Here is a 20,346-nt window from a genome sequence, read left to right as displayed (position 1 = left end):
GTGGAATTCATCCCAGCATCCACAGCAAGGAAAGGCAGCAGAGGTGGGCACAGAAACCCCCTCCCCACCCCAGCACTGTGAGCCACCACCAGGCACCATTCCCATTCCCTCCTGCTCCTTCCTGGATTAGGGAATGCTTCAGGAGCAGCAGCAGGGTGTTAGCAGAGCTATTAAATCTTTTTAAAGGGGCTGCTGGGCTAGCTGGGAAACAGCCAGGTGGCCCCAATGGAGACAATTCCCATCCAGCTGAGTGTGATGTGGAGGAAAGGGGGTGCCCTGGCAGCAGTTCTTTTCCTGTGCTGAGAGATGGGAATGTGTGATGGCACCCCAAATGCCATATTTAATTTCTGGCAGGGATCACAGAGGACAGGGAATGACCCTTCTGGAGAAGAGGAGGTGGCTCAGAGCCCAGCACCCACCACGCTCCTGTCATTGGGTTCACAAATCACGCAGGTAACCAGCGAGACTTCAACCACAATAATATTATTAATATTAATATTATTAATAATAATAATTAGAGTTCTGACCGATGGCTGCAGCTCTGGGCTACACTTTGGTGATGCTGTCAGGTGGCCTCTCCTCGGCTGGCCCCTGTCCTTTGGGGTGGGGCTGGGACACTCCCACCCTGTTGCTCTCCAGTCCTGCACATCCCACAGCCCTCCGGCCTTTCCTCAGGAGGCAGAACACCCAGGCACCGAGGAGGAAAAGGCCCACCAGGACCACCAACAGAGCCAGGGAGGCAGTGCCCTCGGGCTGGGGACAGTTCCACCGGGGAGCGCCGATGATCCTGGCCGAGATGTTCCGGCCGTGCTCCTGGAAGAGGCAGCGGGCCTGGCGCAGGTCGGGCACGGCCACGCCGGCCGCACGCAGTGTGTCCAGCCAGCCCAGCGAGCAGCAGCTCCAGGGGTTGCCAGCCACAGACACGGCCCTCAGGCTGTGGGACCAGCTCCTGACCGCTCCCAAGGCCTGCAGGTTGTTATTCCGAACGTCCAGGCTCTGCAGAGGGGAGCAGGAAAGCCCCGTGGGCAGCAGGCTCAGGTGGTTGCCCGACAGGTCCAGCACTCGGAGCGTGCCCAGGCAGGGCAGCGCTGCCTCGTCCATCTGGTTGTCCCTCAGAGAGAGCTCCTGCAGGGACAGCTCCAGCCCTGCCAGCGCTCCCGTGGGCATGGACAAGTCCCTGTTTGCTGACAGGTCCAGGGAGAGCAGTGGGGTCCCACTGAAGGCGTGGGGCAGCAGCCTGGAGATGTTGTTCTTGGACAGGCTCAGGTGCTTCAAGTGAGTCACATTGTAGAAGGGGGTGCAGGTGTCTCCAGGGGCTGACGTGTGAGAATCCCCTTGGAAATCCCTTCCCTGGTCACTCCCCAGGCTCTCACAAGGCTGGAGGCTGTTGGAGCCCAGATTCATGGATTCCAGGTGAGGCAGGGAATCAAAGAACCAGCGTGGCAGCACACGGAGCGCGTTGCTGTGGAGGTCCAGCGAGCGCACAGACAGCTCCGTGCCATTGGTGACAGACTCCCTGGCCACGTCCTGGAGGCAGTTCCTTGCCAGGCTGAGGCTGTGCAGGGAGCCCAGGCTGTGGAAGAAGGAAAATGGGAACAGCTTCAGGCGGTTATTGCTGAGATCCAGGTCAGCCACGTGTGTCAGAGCGGCCACAGGACGCACAGTCCTGTTGAACCTCTGCATCTCCTTGTAGGGCAGGACAAACTCCCAGGGATGGGGTGAGCCTGGGAGCAGGGAAGAAATGAGGTTGTTGGAGAGGTTTAAGTGTGTGAGATCATGGGCTCTGGGGAGCTCTGGGAAAGAGAGGAGTCTGTTATGGCTCAAGTCGAGCACTCGGAGCAGGTAGGGCTCTGCTCCCTCCTCCTCGGAGAAGAGCTCCAGGGTGTTGTGGCTGAGGTTTAAAACTTGCAGCTGTGTGAGGCTGAAGCCAGAGATACAGTGGAGGGAATTCAAAGCCAAGTTCAGCACCTCCAGCTCTTCCAGAGGCTCAAAAGTTCCCTCCTGGATCTCCCTGATGTAGTTGTGGCTGAGGTCGAGCTGGCGCAGCCGCGGTGAGCTCCGGAAGGTCCCTGCCTGCAGCTTGGTCATCATGTTCCCAGAGAGATCCAGCACCCTCAGGCTGGTGAGGTTGCTGATGTACCAGCTGGCCATGTGGCTCTCCAGGTTATTCACAGACAGGTCCAGGACCTCTATATTCCTGAGCAGATGGAAAGCTTCCCCGTTAGCCAAGTAATTCCGGTCCAGGTGGTTTGAGCCCAGGAGCAGCGAGCGCAGCCGAGGCAGCTCAGCCAGGGCGGTGGCTGACACGGATTCCAGCTGGTTGAAGCACACATCCAGGTACTCCAGCTGCCCAAATCCTGGCATGTTGCTGCCTGACAGGTTTTGGATGAAGTTGTTGGAGAGTTCAAGGTACTTAATTCCTTTGCCAAGCTCCTTGGGAAATTTCTGCAGGCCAACTCCTTTGCAAGACACCTTCGTGGGGCTCTGTGGAGAGACAGGAGAGGTGTGAATGAGGAGGGGGCTACAAACCACAGCTCCAGGCAGGCCAGCTGCTGTCCAAGATGGGCATGAGAAGTGGGAATGAGCACTGCTCCCCCTTCCCAAGCCCAGCTGGTCCAGAGCATCCCTGTCTAGGCAGAAGAAGGGCAATGTGTAGGCTCCACCTTTCCTCTCGCTCCAGTTTCCTCTGGAGTTGGAAACCTGGATGGGAGCAGCTGATGTTTTTCTGGGGAGACAGAAACCTGCTGATCCCCATCCAGGCTCCCAGCTGCCTCACTGGAATCCCTGCACTCCATCCTCTGAGCACCTCAGGCATGGCAGGGACGTGGGAGCAGCTGGATGCCGGGGACCACCTCACAGGAAACCAGCTCCAAGGCAGGAAAACAGAGGAAAAGCTGGGAAAGTTAAAGAGATGGGGGCTGGAGGGAGGTGAGAGCCACAGGGAGGAGACCCAGGGCGATGCTGGCAGCCCCAGCCACGCTGCTGGAGCCATCCCAGCCCAGGTGCTCCTTGGAAAACAGCCTTACCTGCTGGCACAGGGGGGAGCTGGGCCTGGTCTCGGGGCTAGCCCGGGCTCTGAGGATGGACGGGAGCAGGCAGAGCAGGAAACATCCCCGTGCAGCCCAGAGCATGTTGGGCTGCGGGCGCTGCCAGCCCCGTCCCGCTCCTGCGGCGTCGCTGGCAGGCTGGGCAGGAGCCAGGCTCTGTATAAATAGGCTTCAGGATGGGATGGGGGAAGGAGATAAGGCATGTGGGTGTTCGTAGCTACGGAAGTGGGAAAAGAAAGACATCAGCTCGCAGAGGGGGAAAAACGGCACAAAGCCACAGGGAAGGGAAAGAGAAACGGCAGGATGGGGAGGAGGGAGCTCAGGTGACCGGCTGGACTCGCTGTGACATCAAATGCCAGGGGGCAGAGGTGGCACTGGAAAGCTGAGAGGGTTTGGGGGAGTTTCCCTGTGCCAGGGGGAGGATGTGCCGTCTCCCGGGACAGCAGGGGCAGCTGGCGAGGGCTCTGCAGCCATCCTGAGCCAGGGACAGCTCCTGGCTGTGGGATCACCCGACTGTCACACCCAGGCAGTGACAGTCCCTCCCCATCCCAGCGCAGCCCAGCCCAGGGGACTCTGCCTCTCTCGGGAAACAACAGCTTCCCAGGGCTCTTCCCCTGGGATGTGCAGAGCTGGAATCCCCCTCCTCCTCCTCCTGCTGTCACACCCCGTGTCCCCACCTGGGCTGCCGGGTCACCTCCTCGCCCAGGGCAGGAACAGAAGGGAACTGTCCCGGCGGCAGCTCCAGGTGGGATCTGTGCGCCCGGAGCTGTGCCCCACCCACAGGGACACTTTTTTGGAGATGGTATCTCCGTGTCCTTGTGCCACCTAGTGCTGACACACTCCCTGGGGACACGCCCCCCCATGCTTCACGGGGCACTCTCCAAAATGCACAGTTTGCGGGTTTTTTTTGGCTCAGGGTGGCTAATTGCATGTGAAGGAGCAACTCAGGCTACTGAAAGGATGTGAAGTTTCAGCCGCAGAGCTCATGCTCTAATCCTTGAGGTGTCTGGCAGGAAAAAAATAGTATATAGACATAAAATACATAAATAAATATAAATTATATATATATATATATATATACACACACACAGAGTTACACAACTGAGTTACCCCTCTGATAGTCAGCATGGTGGGGGACACTGTCAGCCCAGGATGTGACTCAGCCTTGAGCTGGCCGTGTGTCCCCAGCATCCAGGCCAGGCAGAACAGTGGGGACAGGCCAGGGACGGCGTTTTGGGCTGCTGCCCCGTGGTGTACACGGCACATCTGTGCAGATGTGAGCTCCTGCCAGGGAAACACCGACCTCTGGGTGACCCCCGAAGCAGAACCGGCACATCCGGCCCTGCCACGCCCGGGGAAGCCCAGCCTGTCCCCCTGCACACCCCGACTGCTGGACGTGGCTCTGCACGGTGACACAGCCCCTGTCAGCAGCTGAAAAGTCCCTGATGTGGAGCAGGGACTTCTGCAGAGAATCCCTGGGCATTTGCATCCCAGGGCTGTGAACTCACTTGGTGGGAGCGCCGGGTGTGGATCAGAGCCGGCAAACACCGAGGCTGCTCTTGGATTGTGATAAAGGCAGAGTGAACCACACGGCCTGAGCAGGGAGAAACCAGCTCCCTTGTGCTTCTTGGCCTTCCTGCCCTCCGTGCTGGCTCTGTCGGAGAAGTTCCCTGCTCCCACTGAGGCTTTTGTGGGAGAAATCTCCAAAGGATGTGAGGAACGAGCAGTAGGACTGAGGTGTGGAGGAAGCAGGGGCAGAACCTCCTGCCCAAGTCACACCTCTGCCGTGGGTGATGGGCTCCAGCCTGGCTGTTTGGGAGCAGGATACCTGGTTATCCAAGTCCATAGGATCTGCCCTTCCTTCCCTGCATTCCCAGGGCATTGGGCTCCTGAGCAGCTCTGATCCCAGTGAGGGGACCATGGCTCTCCCACCCCTGAAGGACGAGCTGTTCCCTCACAAAGCACAGCCAACACTCTGCTGTGGCCATACAGACCTTCCATGGGAGCTCCTGGTGAGGCTGGGGAGGGACATCCCACCAGGAACACCAAGACAAGGAAAGAGCTGTGTTTGCCAAGGCCACCTGCAGCCAGCTCCAATTCCAACATCTCCAGCTCACGCTTTGGTTAGTGTGAGCACCAGAAAAAGCCTGTTAGCACATTCCATGAAGGAGTTGCTCCCTCCTGCACCCCAAGCATGCACCGGGAAGAAATATCCTCCTCTTCTGCTCTCCTCCAACATCCCAAGCACACACCACAGGGGACAGCAACACTGGCCTTTTACAGAGCAAAGGGATTCTCCCTCTGCCTCCCCCTGCCCACAGCCATGGAGCACATCCCAGATCCTGCCAGTGGGGGACAAGGAATGCAAACTCCATCCCTGGCTCTCCCAACCCCCTGTTATTTATGGCTGCCCCCAGCCTTGCTGCTCAGGCCTGTTCTAAAGCAATCCTGTTAACGATTTGCTTCATGTTCTCACTGTACACAGTTGTCCTGCTTCATTCTTGTCACAGGAACATGTCCCTCTTAATCCATTTGAAAGGAAAGAAAACCACAAAGCCCAGTGAAGAGCCCCCAAGGCTCTTGCCCATCCCACATGTCGAGGCTGAAGGGAGGAGAAGCCACTAAAAAGGCAGAGCAGCCCATTTGTCACGCAGTTGTTTCCCGAAGTGCACGGCTCCTGTGAATAGCGAGGCCGCGGCCAACGCTGCTGCCCCGAGGAATTTTTGTCTCCCAATAACTGCAACACTTGGCAAGGGACATCACTCGCTAGGGCTGGAGCCAGGAATGCTCCAGGCAGGGCGGACCCTCTGTGGCCACGGCACAGCGCTGGGACGCGTCCCTCCCACACCCTGCAGGTGACCACGAGCCACCTCCGCATGGAGCCAGCACCAGGAGCATGGAATCACAGGATTGGGCTGGGAGATCTTATGGATCAAACAGTTCCACACCCTGCCATGGGCAGGGACAGCTCCCACTACCCCAGGTTGCTCAAGCCCAGTCCAACCTGGCCTTGGACACTTCCAGGGATCCAGGGGCATCTTTCCCTGTGCCAGGACCTCAGCATCATCACAGGGAAGGATTCCTTCCCAATGTCCCATCTATCCCTGCCCTCTGGCAGTGGGGAGCCATTTCCCATTCTCCTGTCACTCCAGGCGCTTGTGCAAAGCCCCTCTCCAGCTCTCCTGGAGCCCCTTGAGGCACTGAGGTCCCCAAAACCTTCCCTGCTCCAGGCTGAAGATGTCACTTTGGGATTTGTCCCATTTCTAGACAAGCTGCAACTTCACTCCCCTCTTGAAAGAACAAACAGGCTCTGGAAAGAAACACAGGGAAACAAAACCCCAACCAAGCTGAGCAAGTGTGAGCCAAGCGCTGAGACAACAGAGCAATTTGTGCCTCTTATGGCTCAGAGCATCTTATGGCTTTAGGTCTCCCCAGCTGAGGGGAGGTAACGGGACAGAGTTGCTCAAGAAGCCAAAAGAAACAATAGTGTCCCAGCTCCTCTATTAGTCACCAGAAATCAAGTTATGACTAGACTCAGCAGGGCTCAGAGAAAAGAAAAAGTGGTGACTTCATGCTGGACCGGATTTTAAAATCCCATTTTTTTTCCTTTGCTAAAGTCTCCATCACCACTTATTTTAGGTAGAAGGGTGCCAAAAGGAAAGGAGTGGGGGGAGGAAGGCTAAAAACCACATCTAAAAGCAGGACAGTTGCTATTAAAACAGAAAAAAAAAATCTCCTGTTTGAATATTTTATTCTTAAACATAACAAACTTCCTCCGAGTGTTGTCACAAGTACTTGTGGCTGCTCTACGTGGCTCGGTGAAGCCTGTAGAAATGTGTTCTGGTTTGCAAAATATTAATTAAAAAGAACAAAACAAAACTCCCCCCCCAAACAAAACAAAACAAAACAAAAAAAAAAACAAAACAAAACCAAAATACCCCCAACCCAACTCAACTTGCTGTAACAGCAGCAGTACTTGAAGGCAGCCCCCGCTGGGGCAAGGTTACCTCTGGGGTAAGGGCAGGAGCTGAAAGGAGCAGAGGCCTGGACCCGGGAATCGGCGTTTTCTTTGGGATTTGGTGGTTTCTGGAATGTGGAGGCAGTTTCCTATCTGCTAAGCCTGCTCTAGTTACTCCTCTTCCTCTCGCACTTCCTGCTTTTGCTTCCAAGCTCTAGGTCGAGGCACTTTTCCTCCTCCTCCTCCTGAGGATGAATGTAAACACCACTGACCCTGTCTCACGCACCTCTCCTCGCCCCCCAGCCCTTCCAGCTCCCCCTGGGAAGGCAGGGAGCCAGAACCCCCTTCCTGGCTGTGGTTAGCGTGCACATGCAGGAGCCTGGCTGGGATTTGGGGACAGGAGTCCGTGTCCTCCCGCTCCCTCCTGCCCGGGATGCTCCTGCCAGCGCCAACATCCGAGCAGAGCCCCCAGCTCTCCCAGCAAGCCTCGTGTGAAGGTCACAGAGCAGAGTATCAGTGCAGTAATACTTGAAATACTGAGACAAGGCACACCCAACAGCCTTTCCTCCTCACAACGCTCTCCCCACCAGCTTTTTGGTTTGATCCGAGTCTCCCCGCGAGTCACAGAGGACAATTGTGCTTCCTGCATTCACATATAGGAATAAATAGCTCTGGATCAGTTTCCTTTATGGCCGGATTACAGAACCCCTGAAATACTGATAGGCTTTATGAACAGCAGCACTGGGCAGTTCCGTGGGCGTCCCTGGCCACGCCAAGTTCCTCTCTAGGACGCGGGTGCATCTCCCAGGCGGATGGCCCCAAAGAAAGTCGTGTGCTTGCTCATGTTGATGGAGATGTCAGCGTGGACCATCTTCACAGCAATCTTCTGCCTGGCCTTGAGCAGGCACACGCCGGCCGTGTAGCAGGTGTTGAAGTTGGTCTTGCCGGTCTCGATGCTGCGAGTGCATTGCAGAAAGGGCTTCTCGTCCACCACCACCTCGTAGCTGGCGAAATCGGTGAAGTTGATGTAGTAGACCTGATGTGAAGCAGGGGGGAGAAAGGTGTCAGGGAGGGGGTTGGGGTGTGGGGAGCAAGTGCAGCGTCCTGGGGGTGTGTGCAGCCCCTGCTGGCCCCAACACCTTCACTCACAGGTGACTTGTCCCAAACCAACCAGGAGCCTCTTTTATTCCGCTTCAAACTGACCCAAGCATGCAAAACCCCCTGAATCCGTGTGCCTAAGGCTAAGCTACCATCCTGCTTATTCCACACACCTGCACAGAGGCATGCAGGACCCCCTGAGTGCTACAGCAGCTTCTCACCCCACACCCAGACACACACATTCCACTGAAGGCCTCTTGCACTTACCTGGCCAGTCCTGCTTCCTGGTGCCAGGAGCCTCCTTTAGTGGTGACATCAGAACTGCCCTAAGGTGGCCTGGGAGCTGCCTCCTGGGTAACTGGACTCGGTGCTTGCACAGGCACGAGCTATTACAGGGAAAAGGCTCTCCCAACCTCCACAGCTTGGAAGGAAATCACCTCACAGTGCTTTTTCTGATTGAACTCCCTGACTTCTTCCAAGGCCCTGTGACTCTACTTGCCCTCACTTAACCCTCTCCCACACTCTGATTCCAAAGAGCTGCAGGAGGAAGACCTGTCCAAGGAGAAGTCAGTCTCAGGGAGCTGCTTCTTCCTGAGAAAGGAAATCCAGCCCTTTTGGAGGCAGAAGCTGCCTGAACACTGAATCCCTTTTTGCTCCTTGATGGACTACAAATGATGAGGCTTCCCTGGTCCAACACTGTGACCAGCACTCAGCATCTTGTGAAACAATTATACTTTGGCCCATGTGGAGTTATATTTCCTGTCCCCATCCAAACTGTACACGTGTCACCAATTCCATGGAAGAGCACCTGACATCTGTGGCCCGGTTCATCCCAGAGCTGGTTCTGGGGAGGAGCTACACAGATCTGGGGAGGCAAACGGAGTCACCTGGGCTGGAATCTGGCCAAACCACCTGGGCTGGGAGTCCTGTGCTTCCAGAGTGACACAGCTCCAAAATAACCACAGAGTTTGGGTCTTTTAAAGCACTGAGCTCAGCGTCCTGTCTGCAGGGAGGTTTGGAAGGGTCGGGACCTGGATAAACGGAGGGATAACCCGGGACTGGCTGGTGTGGGGTGTGCTTTCAGTGACTAATCCCTGGCGGGCGGTGTCCTGGCGGTGACAGGGGTGTGACACTCCTCCCCACACCCCTCCTGAGCCGAACACAAGCTGCTGGCATTTGTCTGTTGTCTGGAGCCCTCTCGTGGTTCATGCAAGGCTTCCACCGGAACACAAGAATAGGAGGAGTTAGCCTAGGACCGTACTCACTTCTACCTGACTATAGATGAAGTATGTGCCGTCCACCAGTACCTCCAGCTCCCCACTGCGGGCATGCAGCTTAAACACCTTGGGGTTCAGAGTGATGCGAGACCAGTCATTGAGGACTCCACCTGAAAGATCTCAGTATGAGAAAACGGCGGTCACTCAGTACCCGTCAGGAGGAAAAGCGCAGGAGCAACACAAACACAGTCACAGCACCACGGGGAGCAGGGAATTCACAGGGGGAAACCCAGGATTACACACCAGGGAGTGGGAGCAGGGACTCCTCTCTAGCTCTAGGCACACACCATGGCTTGTGAGATCACCTGTCCTCCCAGCCCTCTGTGTTCTCCACCTCAAAATCCAGTGTAGGGCCTGTTGTGCTCTGCTCATCCCAGGGCTGGACACGGACCTGCCTCCTGCTGACTCTGCAGCTGAGCTTGTTTGATCCCTATTCCCTACTGTGTCCATGGGAATGGTCACCAGAGAACCATCATGGAATGGTTTGGGTGGAAAGGGATCTTAAAATCATCCCATTCCATCCTCTGCCATGGGCAGGGATACCTTACACTATCCCAGGTTGCTCCAAGCCATGTCCAGCCTGGCCTTGGACACTTCCAGGGATGGGGCAGCCACAGCTGCTCTGGGCACCCTGTGCCAGAGCCTCTCCACCCGGACAGGGAAGGATTTTTTTCCCAATTTCCCATCTAAATCTATCTCCTTTCAGCTTAAAGCCATTCCTTCTTGTCCTGTCACTCCAGGCCCTTGTCCAAAATCCTTCTCCAGCTCTCTTGGAGTCCCTTTAGGCACTGGAAGGGGCTCCCTGGAGATTTTTCTTCTCCAGGCAAATGGAGGCCATGATTGATTTTAATTTAAGGTGTTCCTTGACCTAACCATTCCTGACTTTCCAATCGGGATAGTTTTAACAAAACCTTTGCCTTTACAACTCCTAAGGTTTCAAAAAGCCAGAATAACAAGGAAGTAGGAAATTGCATCATATCTCACAACACAATAATCCCTCAATATACGGATTTATGGATCCACCACCCAGTCCTGTGGGATTACTGGGATAACCTAGGGACAGACTTTGCTATGAGCCCCAAACTGAGCCAATCTCTGTAGGTGCCTCAGTTTGTCAAATCCCACTCTTTTCCTCTCAGTCTCCATCTGCCTCTCCTCTCCCTGCTGGATGGGCCTTTTACTTAAGAGTTGGACTCGATGATCCTTGTGAGTCCCTTCCAACTCAGAATATTCTGTGCATCAGCTGGAGCTCTCCAGGCTGGCAGCTGGACAGCATTCCTGGCTCCCAGCTCTGGATTGTTCCTGAGCAGCAGGGAAGGACACTCACAGGGCATTCCCGCTCTTAGAGAGCAGTGTTATCCCTCTGGAAACCCTCAGCATCCCCAGTCATGAAGGGAAAATTGCTTTCTGAACGTAAGCAAACAGCAGCTTTTCCCTCACATTGTTCCTGGGAACGGGCGGTTTCCTTTTCATTCTGGGGAGCTGCAAGCACAAATCCCTGTCCATGAGAAATTCCAGCTGCCACTGCTCACAGGGAAAGCTGCCTTCCCACAGGAGCAGTGGCCAGCCCTCCCCATCCCACGTGTGAGGCAGGAATTCATGGACAGGGATCCTGCAGCCCCCACCCTCAGGAGACCCTCCCAGCCGGGGATTGGGGTGAGGATGGATGGATGGATGTGGTCCCTGGGGAGCCGCACGTGGGGACTCAGGGAGGGGACAAGCCAGCTCCTGTCCAGCACAGCCAGAACAGGGAGGCAGGAGGTGATGAATGAGCCCCAGCTGTTGGCAGGGAGAGCAGCAACTTGAGGAGAATTTGGATGGGGATCTGGGAAAGAGGAGGAGGAGAGTGAGGAGCTGCCTGTGGATGGGAAATGGCTTGGCAGGATCTGGGATTAAAGGCTGTTGGTGGGGACAGAGGTGCTCAGGGGACCTCAGGAAGAGCTGGACAACACCTCTGTGTCCTCTCACCACTGGGTCTTCCCTGCCTTAAATTCCTGGGAAACTGGAGGAAAATGGGCAAATGGGGAAGAGACAGGACAAGGATCGACTGAGGGCTTAAAATAGAATGGGGGGAAAAAAGGCCTGGTCATGGAGGGGCTGGGGAGGCACAAGATGTACCTGGAGGTCAGGGAGAGGGAGATTCAGGGGGACAGAATTACTGGGGTGGGCAGGGCAGGGATAATCTGGGAGATAAACAGGAGCTATGGGGAAACGGAGGTGGAAACTCCACACAAGACTCTTCTGGGGCAGTCTGGGCAGGGGTATTGGAGAACAGGGATGGGCAGGGATCATCTTGGAGCTGTGTCATGGGATGGACTGGGATCCAGGAGGGGCTCTTCCCAGTACCCACAATTATCAAGAGATCCTTACCATTCTTCACTTGGATTGCTGAGCCTTGGCCTTGGAGATGGACCACAGCTGGCTGCAAGGGAGAGCACAGGGATTGAGGATTAATGGGAAGCACCGTGTCAGTCCACAAAAATGCCCCCCAAAGCTGGGTTTTTCCATGGAAAGATCAACCCACCTGGATGTCTCTGGAGCTGGCCTTGTCTGTGGCACCTGCAAAAGGCAATTCCACATCATTGAGGAGGGTTGAATGAAAAATCCCATAAATAAAACTTATTTTATCCCAAAAGAACCCTTAAACCCCCTCATAAATAACCTTTTTTTTAACCCATAATAACCCTGAAGCCTTGCATGAATCACTTTTCTTACTCTACAATAACCACTAAACCTCTGTTTTAACAGGAGGAGGGATATGGGGTGCAGGTAATATTAAAATATATAAAACATACATATTAAATATTTAAAAATATTAAAAAACATACAAGGAAGAAAAAGACTCATCCTACATTTCCCTGGTTTATTCCTGGCATTTCTGTCCAGCCATCAAAATTCTTTATTATTCAATGGGCTTCCACTAGAAGGAAAAATTGCACAACCCATTCCCTGATCCACAGCAGGAATAAAACCTCTTGGCTGCGAAGATGCCAAGTTTCCCTCTGCAGGTCATCCACTCCATCTCCCTTCCCTGGGAGCCAAACCCTAATTAAGGAGGAGATGCCCGTGGCAGCACAGCACGGAGCTGAGGGGCTCCTGCTGCTCCTGGCTGTTCAGAGCCATGGAATCCCAGAAATCCAGCATGGTTTGGGTTGGAAGGAACCTTAAAGCCCATCCTGCTGCCATGGCAGGTACTCCTTCCACAGGCTGCTCCCAGGACATGGCCCAGCACACCCCATTGCTGCTCCAGGCCCTGGTGCCATCACACTGGGACACTCTGGTGACATTTCCAGCATTCCCACTGCCCAGCCTGGAGCAGAGGGCACAGATGGATCCTTACCTGAGGGGCCCTGCAGGCCGGGGGGTCCCTGAGGGCCCGGGGGGCCAGGGGGGCCGGGCGGGCCCATGACGGTGGTGCCTGGAATGCCGGGGATGCCGGGAATGCCGGGGGGGCCCTGTGGCCCGGGAGGCCCCGGTGGCCCTTGGGGACCGTTGGGCCCTGGAGGACCAGCCTTTTTACCTGGAAAACACAAGGACAGGCCTCACTGGGGCTGCAGGGAGTGGGAGCCTGGGGATGGATCACTCCTGGCTCAGCACAGCCGGGGTTGGGGTCCTACGGCTCCACGCAATGAGGACAACGCTGCCAGCAGGGCAGGAGCAGGTCCCCACCCTGCAGGCTCCTTCCTGCGGGGAATTACACTGAAACAAGGCATGGGGGCTCTCCAGGGCCTCGCAAGGGATGGAGGCTCTGGGCCACTCCACTCAGTTTGGAGTCACTCCTCAAGTCCCATGCCCTGGGGCTGGTCACATCCCTATGTACCCAGGATGATCTCTGGACACAGTCAGGATGTTCCCACAGCACATTCCAATGCACCCAGCCATGGCTGGGCTGTTCTGGTCAAACAGACAAACCACTCTGCAGTTGCTGTATTTGCTGGGTTTTGATGGAAAACAGGGATAATCTTTCCTACCTGTTGCACAGGATTAGGACTGGGAGATGATCCCCATGGCTTGGTCTCCTCCAGAGGGCAGTTCAGAGCTGAGCTCCAGCTCTTCCCCAGTGCTGCTGGAGGAGCCCCTGTGCTGCTTGTGCCTCAAAATAATTCAATATTTTGGGCTTGGGAAGGACTAACCCCATCCAGGGGATGGAAACAGGGGGGAATTGTCACAGTCACAGATCCCAGACTGGTTTGGGTTGGAAAGGACCTTAAAGCCCATCCAGTCCCACATTCCACTAGCCAGGCTGCTCCAAGCCCTGTCCAAGCTGGCCTTGGACACTTCCAGGGATCCAGGGGCAGCCACAGTTTCCCTGGATAACCTGTCCCAGTATTTTACCAGCCTAGTGGTAAAAATCCTTTTCCCTACCATGATCCTCAAACACCCCACAGGTCCCAAGGAAGAGAAATTACACAACCACATCAGGAATGACTCCTACATACAGAGTGGGATGAAAGAAACTCTGCAGGGAAAGCCTGGTCCCCACTCTCCTGATTTTCCTGACAAATTGATGTTCTTTTGATGTAGTTTTTAAAATGCCACTTTGGAACAGCTTTTCTGCCAAGGAACATAAACAGAGCAAAATCTCTTCAATTGCTGCCACAAGGTCCCCAGTAGGACAGAATTAAATTCATATTTAGATGACAGCAGCAGTTGGGATATGAAATTATAGTTGTTGGAATAGTTTCTGAGCACATTTATGTACTTGTTTCTCCACCAATATCCCTCCTCGTAATGGACAGAAGTGTGAGGACAAATCCATCTGTTTTAGCACAGGACTGGGAATCTCTAGGTGGCCACTAGCCAGGAGCAAGGACATCAGGGTGGGACAACTGTGGGCATAATTTAAATGTGCAGAAAATGAAGTTAAAGCAAGCAGGAGTGAGTAAAGCCACACTGGCATCCTACAAAACGTGGGAAAAGGCTTCAGGGAACAAATCTCCACAGCAGTATTTCTCTCCTAATCAGCAGCCATGACATCCTACCTGAGCTGGCCACAATCCAGACCTCCTCTAACCCAGTACTTCTCTTCAGGATGATGTCCTGCTTTGGAAATTATCACCTTGAACGATTTTCCCAACACCAAACTCCTCTCACTGACATCTCTACAATCCAGGCCATCCCAAGGGAGGACTGCAGACAGGGAGTTGAGAATGCTGCTGCTGTCACTCCAGGCTTCCCTTCCCAAGAGGGATGCACATCACAGCTGGTTTAACTCATCTGCCTTCGAAATCTGCTCTGCTACTCAGGGAGCTGCTGCTTGAGCAGTGACAATCGCTCATCCCAGCCACACATTTCTGTGCCTTTCCCTCCTTCGAGGCACTTCAACCACTTCTCTGCATTAACAAACCTCACAAGACACAAGATATTCTGTTTATTATCTGATAGCTCCCTTATCAGGTCTCCAAGGAGGGTCCAGCACCTAAATCCCAGCCTGCCAAATCTCCCATGTCTGTACCCACGGGCTCTGAAACTCAGAGCAGGCAGAAGCAGGGAGTTCTCCATAATCCTCACTCATCAAACAATGAACTGGAACTCTAAAGGCATTAAATATGACAATACCATAAAATTAAGCTACTTTATACAGCTGTATGCAATCCAGCTCCATGAGATCCCCCTGCCCCTCTGGAATTGCTCTGGAGGCTGCAGCCATCAGTTGTTATTTGTGGGGCTGATTGAACGTGGGCTGAGCTTTGTTAGGACAAACTTCTCCAACATAAAATTTTATGCTGCTTCTCGGGGTAAATACAAACAAAGTTGCTAAGTGTGGCCTGTTCCCACCTCTCAGCTGTGGCTCTGGAGTTTGCATTCAAAGATTAAAGCCATTTGATGTGCAACTGCAGTAGTACAGACATTGAAAACGCGACTGCTCCATCCTTGGACTTGCTCAAACTCCTGGAACTAAATGTGGGACCCTATGTGTGGGACCTAAGTGTGGGATTCTAAGTGTTCCCAGCAGTCCTACAGAAACAAGGATGGCATCAGGAACCCCCCAAAACAGGGCTGCCTGAATAACCCAAATCCCAACAATCCACTGCAAACTGCCTGAGGAACATCACGAAATCCACAAAACCTTGAGGGCTGAGTAACACTCAGAAGGGGCTCATAAAATGATAATTTGGAGGTTAAAACAAGGAAAAGCAGAATGCAAAATGTGTTCATGCTGAGTTTGGTGGGTCTGAAGGAGAATCCAAGCTGCAAGTTGGCAGGACTGGGATGAAAGCCAAGGCTGGGAAACAGCAGCAGCTCCTGGTATTTGGTACTGACTCAACTCAACTCTTCAACTGGAGAATCTTCAGGATTACTTCTGCACAATGTAATTAAATTCTTTCAGTGTTTAAGGAAGTTTTAAGGGGTGCTTGTGGGTGTTATTCCAGCCTTTCCTCGAGAGGGAAGCTGCCATTGGTTTCTCCTTTGTATTGGCCGAAGAGAATTCACAAAGCACAGAGAGGAAAATGCAGTTAAAAGTCAAACTTACCCTTTTTCTTGTTTTTCACTGAACTTGGACCTACAAAGGGGAAAAGAAGAATGAAAATTAGTGAAATTCAGTGATCATTTCATCAGAGAAAATCCCCATTGCCATTTTATTTTCCAAGTGGACAATGGATGTATTTGTGGCCCATGCAGCAGCACAGGAATGGTCTCAGCTGAGAGCAGTAACCCAAATATCAGAGCATCACAGAGTGGTTGGGGTTTGAAGGGACCTTTAAAGATCATCTGGTCCAACCCCCTGCTGACTCCTTGTGAGCCAAGTTGTTTAAAAATAAGAATAAAACACTAAAAAACCACAAAAGCAAAGAATTATTCTGAACTGGCTGTTTGAAACAATGGGCACCCAAATCTCCCGAGCATGGAGAGAAAATATTTACAGTGGATCTGAGAAATGACAGGACTTTGTGAGCTGAGGCTGAAGTGTGAAACATGTTCCACTGCTTCCCCAAGAATTCATCATGTATGGGAATTAACTTCAAAAATCCCCAAATACTCCCTTGCTATTCATCAGGGAAATCCCACTAAAACCTGGGGTTTAGCACAGCAATGACTGAAATCACCTTTAACTGAAATAAAATTATGACCAATTGAAAGTAATGAGGTTGCTTTGAGTCTGAGGGGGTGGGGAAAGGTAAATTCCCAACAGAAAAGACATTTCCCCATAGATAGGTAGAGGAAAGAGAGGAAAAGAACCAGAGAAATTACCCATCAACTTTACTGATGCTTTTCCAACAGAAATATTGATTTTCCCACATTGTGCTGTTGGGTCATGGGAAAATGATGGTATTATCTATAAAAGGCATTATCTGTAAAAGACCTTACCTATAAATGGGAGATTATATAATTTATATAATTTAAGGGAGTAATTCCTCCCTGTGAGGGTCTGGCACAGGTTGCTCAGAGCAGCTGTGGCTGCCCCATCCTTGGAAGTGTCCAAGGCCAGGCTGGACAGGGCTTGGAGCAACCTGGAATAGTGGAAGATGTCCCTGCCCATGGGGATGAATGAGCTTTAAGATCCTTCCATCTAAATGATAATTTCTGCTAATTCACTATTTTAAATAATATTTTTATACTATTTTTTTATAATACTCAAAGGTTGGACAACACAAGGATTCCTAACAATGCCACTCCAGTATACCACTAGGGAGCCACACCAAATTGCAAAACCTTTTAGGCTGGACAACCAGGCTCCGGATTCTGCACTTCTGAGCCCCACCAGTCCTCATTGTAGCCACCAGCCACTGAACAACATTAGAAGAGGGGAAAAAAAATCCCATTTAAAGATCCCAGCCCATCCCAGCCCAGCGAGACGCGAGCGGCTGTGCCTCGGCAGCCCTCGGAGTCACGAGAGTTTATTTCATGTTCCATAGATCCCACCATTAGCACCAGAACCAGAGTGAAAGTACAAATAGCTGTGGCCAGCCAGACACATTTGGGCTGGCTGGATCCAATTAGCTTCAAAGATGACTGGGAGGAATGAGAACCACATGGGATGTCAATGTTCGCAGTCTATATTACAACACACGCATCTGTTCCAGGCACGACAGAGAGAGATGTTATGGATCTGCAAGTGGAGCTTTCGACAGACACAAAAGTATTCCTGACACGAGGGGGGAAAAAAACTCAGGATTATTAAGCTTGGGAGCTTCTGAGTCTCTCTGGAGTTTGCATCTGTTCGCCTCCCGAGAGCAGGGGGGGGATCGTTTAATTGGAGCGCAGAGCTGAAGCTTCTGATACAGCAGAATTTCCCTTGGTTCTGCTCAAAATGGGAAGTTCATGAGCTACTGCTCCATTTAGGCTAAAATGGTAATAAATTACTGGGTCTAAGCTGAGGGCCACCAAAATTTCAGATCAGTATTCCTCTCAGGTGCTGAGGTGTTGAGGCATAAGGCTTGAAAACTTGCCTAGATGTGCAGAGGAGAAAAATGGTAATGAAAATATCCTTTCTGCCAGGGTTTTCAGAGGCCACAACCCAATATTTAAATATTACACTTGTTATAATATTTTAAAATACTTTTCAAAATATTTAAGTTAGTTAAATGCAGTGGTTGAACACACAGATAATATCAATATAATATAATGGATACCCCATTCCCTGGAAGTGTCCAAGGCCAGGCTGGATGGGTCTTGGAGCAACCTGGGATAGGGGAAGGTGTCCCTGCCCATGGCAGGGCAATGAGGTGGGTCCTTCCCACCCAAACCAATCTGGGATTCCATGATATATCTGACCCACTGATTACCCCTTAATTGATGGTTAAATACCTAAAAGTTATGCAAATCATTTATTTACTGTGGCTTCATGCAACCCTTGATTCCAAGGATGGCCTAAGAGAAAACTCTGTTTTTTCCACTCCAAGATGTGGATCACAGGTGTATCCACTGTGATCCTTCACTGTCCAGGAGTATAAAAATTACAGGATATCTTCTGCTGCTCCAGAGTCTACAGACCTGCCACTTTCATGGAGAAGGAAACACAATTGACTTGAAGAACTTCTGAAGAACTTCGCCATGCTGCAGTTGAGGATTTATTCCAGTACCAATGGGATCTGAGAGCAACCCAACTTCTCAGCTGTTCCCTGCCACCTCTTTTCCCTTCTTTTTAAGTGTGCACCTTTCTGAGTGCACCTTTCTGCTCCTGATGAATCCCTTTCCATATCCATCAGGAATGTCCCAGAGATCCAGGTGGTCCCAGCTGCCAGGAGTGAATGTGACAGCCACCCAAGCACAGTTATTCTTCCTGACTTCTGTCCTTCTTCCCACTAATCCCACCTCTCCCTTTCCACATGCTGCCTGTTCTCCTTTGAGGTCAAACCAGGCCCAGACCTCAGGAAGTCCATCCCCTTCTGTTTTTCCCATCTTTCAACTGGAATTAAATATATGTTTGAACTCTGATCCCCCCTTGAAGGAGTTGTCAGCTCTGTTCACCCCCTTGTTTAGGGGGAGGGAAGTTGGCCAGAGTTGTTAATACAGAAATGGACTGGGAAAGCAGGACAGGCTGGATGGCTTTGAAGGATAATAAGCATGGAATGAGATTCAGTCATACAAAATATACAGTCCTATAAAATATATATATAAATATATGGGAAATAATAAAGTGCTCTGGTGGATGCTGGAGGACACCTGCACGTGCTCAGCTGCTGCTGCTCAGCCAGGCAAGGCAGAAGCACAATCCTAAAATGGGAATAACTCTGGAAAACATGGGGAAATCCTGCTGCCACTTAATGAAGGGTTGAGGCTGAGGAAATCCTGGGAACAGTGAAGCCAATCTGAATCATCTGACACAGAAAGATGAATTGAAATGAGAGGAATTCCACAGAAAAGATCCTGGAAGGAATAAGAAGTGGGTTCAGATGCAAACACCTCACTTGAAGCTGAGGGAAACCCTTGCAAGAGATGAGTTTTTGGTGTGCAAACCCCCAGCTGTGGCCCAGCCAGCAGCAGAAGACATCTCCCCAGGCTTCAGGGAGCAGGTTCCAGCCCCTGCTCCTGCAGCCATACCATCTGCTGGAGCCATTCCAAGGCCTTCAGAAAAATCCCAGATGGTGATGCAACTCAAGGATATTACATGTGACATGTTTGCTCTCAGCAAGATTAATAGAGTTGACTTTGCCCCCCCTCCAATCTCTCTTTCTGCACGCTACACGCTGCTATGATTTACTCTAAATACAGAAATATCCCAAACTTCTTTAGGACATCTGCTGATATAAATAGGATATTAAAAAACCCCTGCATTCCCTTATTAGCTGTGTGTGTGGATTAACAAGAAATAGTTTAAATTCCTGCCAAACAGTTCCAACTGGTTTTATGGATGGGAACAGATCTTTGTAATTATGCTGATTTTATATCAAACCTATAAAAGGCTGACCATTACAGGAATCAGCCAAACAAAGGATACACCTAAAGAGGTGCTGAACATGCTGGAATTCCCAGTTGCCAAGAGCAGAAAAAAGCCATGGAATGCCACAACCATGTTTTAGCAGCATCACTTCATTCAGAACACAACACCAAGTGATGTCTTTAAGTTCATCCAGTTTGGGAAAGGTACATGGCAGCAGCCACCAGTTTTGGGTATCCATCCATCCATCCATCCATCCATCCATCCATCCATCCATCCATCCATCCATCCATCCATCCGAGACTGTGCCAACCCGTTTTCAGCATTCATTTGGAATTATTGATCCTTCTCCTATTTCCCAGCACTGAGTTACTATGGAACATCCTTAACCTTCTTCCCTAAGTGTGACACTGGTCTGGGGACATGTAAGACCAGGTAATTCAACTGAGGCACCTCTGGGTTTCCATCTCCCCTCCACCCTTGGAGAGGAGAGAATGGAGGTACTGAGGAATTATCCTCATCCCAGGTTCCAGATTAGAGACAAAATCGTGGTGATTAATGAGATGTTGGCGCAATCCAGAAACACCACATCACTTCTCACTCTTTTGGAAAATAAACATTAAATCATTAAGTCACAGATTC

General features: G+C 51.9%; 2 protein-coding genes across 8 annotated transcripts in view; both read right to left on the bottom strand.

The window, feature by feature from the left end:
* Nucleotides 1-532: 532 nt before the first annotated feature.
* Nucleotides 533-4,034, bottom strand: LOC135447632 (transforming growth factor beta activator LRRC32-like). The gene is made up of 2 exons (XM_064712651.1): nt 3,027-4,034; nt 533-2,484 (listed from the first exon to the last, which is right to left on the bottom strand). Exons 1-2 carry the CDS (start codon nt 3,129-3,131, stop codon nt 547-549), a joined length of 2,043 nt encoding a protein of 680 aa, XP_064568721.1. The 5' UTR covers nt 3,132-4,034; the 3' UTR covers nt 533-546.
* A 2,753-nt stretch (nt 4,035-6,787) lies between these two features.
* The window catches only part of EDA (ectodysplasin A), a 60,133-nt gene continuing 46,574 nt past the window's right edge, over nt 6,788-20,346 (bottom strand). Inside the window, exons 3-8 of one of the 7 annotated variants that reach the window (XM_064712657.1) lie at nt 15,856-15,885; nt 12,721-12,900; nt 11,905-11,939; nt 11,751-11,802; nt 9,411-9,499; nt 6,788-8,041 (exon numbers count right to left, since the gene is read on the bottom strand). In XM_064712657.1, coding sequence (XP_064568727.1) covers nt 7,790-8,041; nt 9,411-9,499; nt 11,751-11,802; nt 11,905-11,939; nt 12,721-12,900; nt 15,856-15,885 — 638 coding nt within the window. In that variant the 3' untranslated portion in view covers nt 6,788-7,789. Of the gene's footprint in view, nt 8,042-8,065; nt 9,319-9,368; nt 9,500-11,750; nt 11,803-11,904; nt 11,940-12,720; nt 12,901-15,855; nt 15,886-20,346 lie in introns of those variants that run through there. The other 6 variants (XM_064712654.1, XM_064712656.1, XM_064712652.1 and 3 more) reach the window with 6 other exon arrangements.

This window comes from Zonotrichia leucophrys, chromosome 4A (assembly GCF_028769735.1).
Source record: "Zonotrichia leucophrys gambelii isolate GWCS_2022_RI chromosome 4A, RI_Zleu_2.0, whole genome shotgun sequence".
Lineage (NCBI taxonomy): Eukaryota > Metazoa > Chordata > Aves > Passeriformes > Passerellidae > Zonotrichia > Zonotrichia leucophrys.
The sequence above is the reverse complement of the archived record's forward strand: the minus strand, read 5'-3'. Positions and strand labels throughout refer to the sequence as shown.

Coding starts and splice junctions, on each gene's coding strand:
- LOC135447632 (XM_064712651.1), bottom strand. CDS start 3,131: ATGCTCTGGGCTGCACGGGGATGTTTCCTGCTCTGCCTGCTCCCGTCC. Junction 2,485..3,026: donor GCTCCCCCCTGTGCCAGCAG/GTAAGGCTGTTT, acceptor GTCTCTCCACAG/AGCCCCACGAAGGTGTCTTG.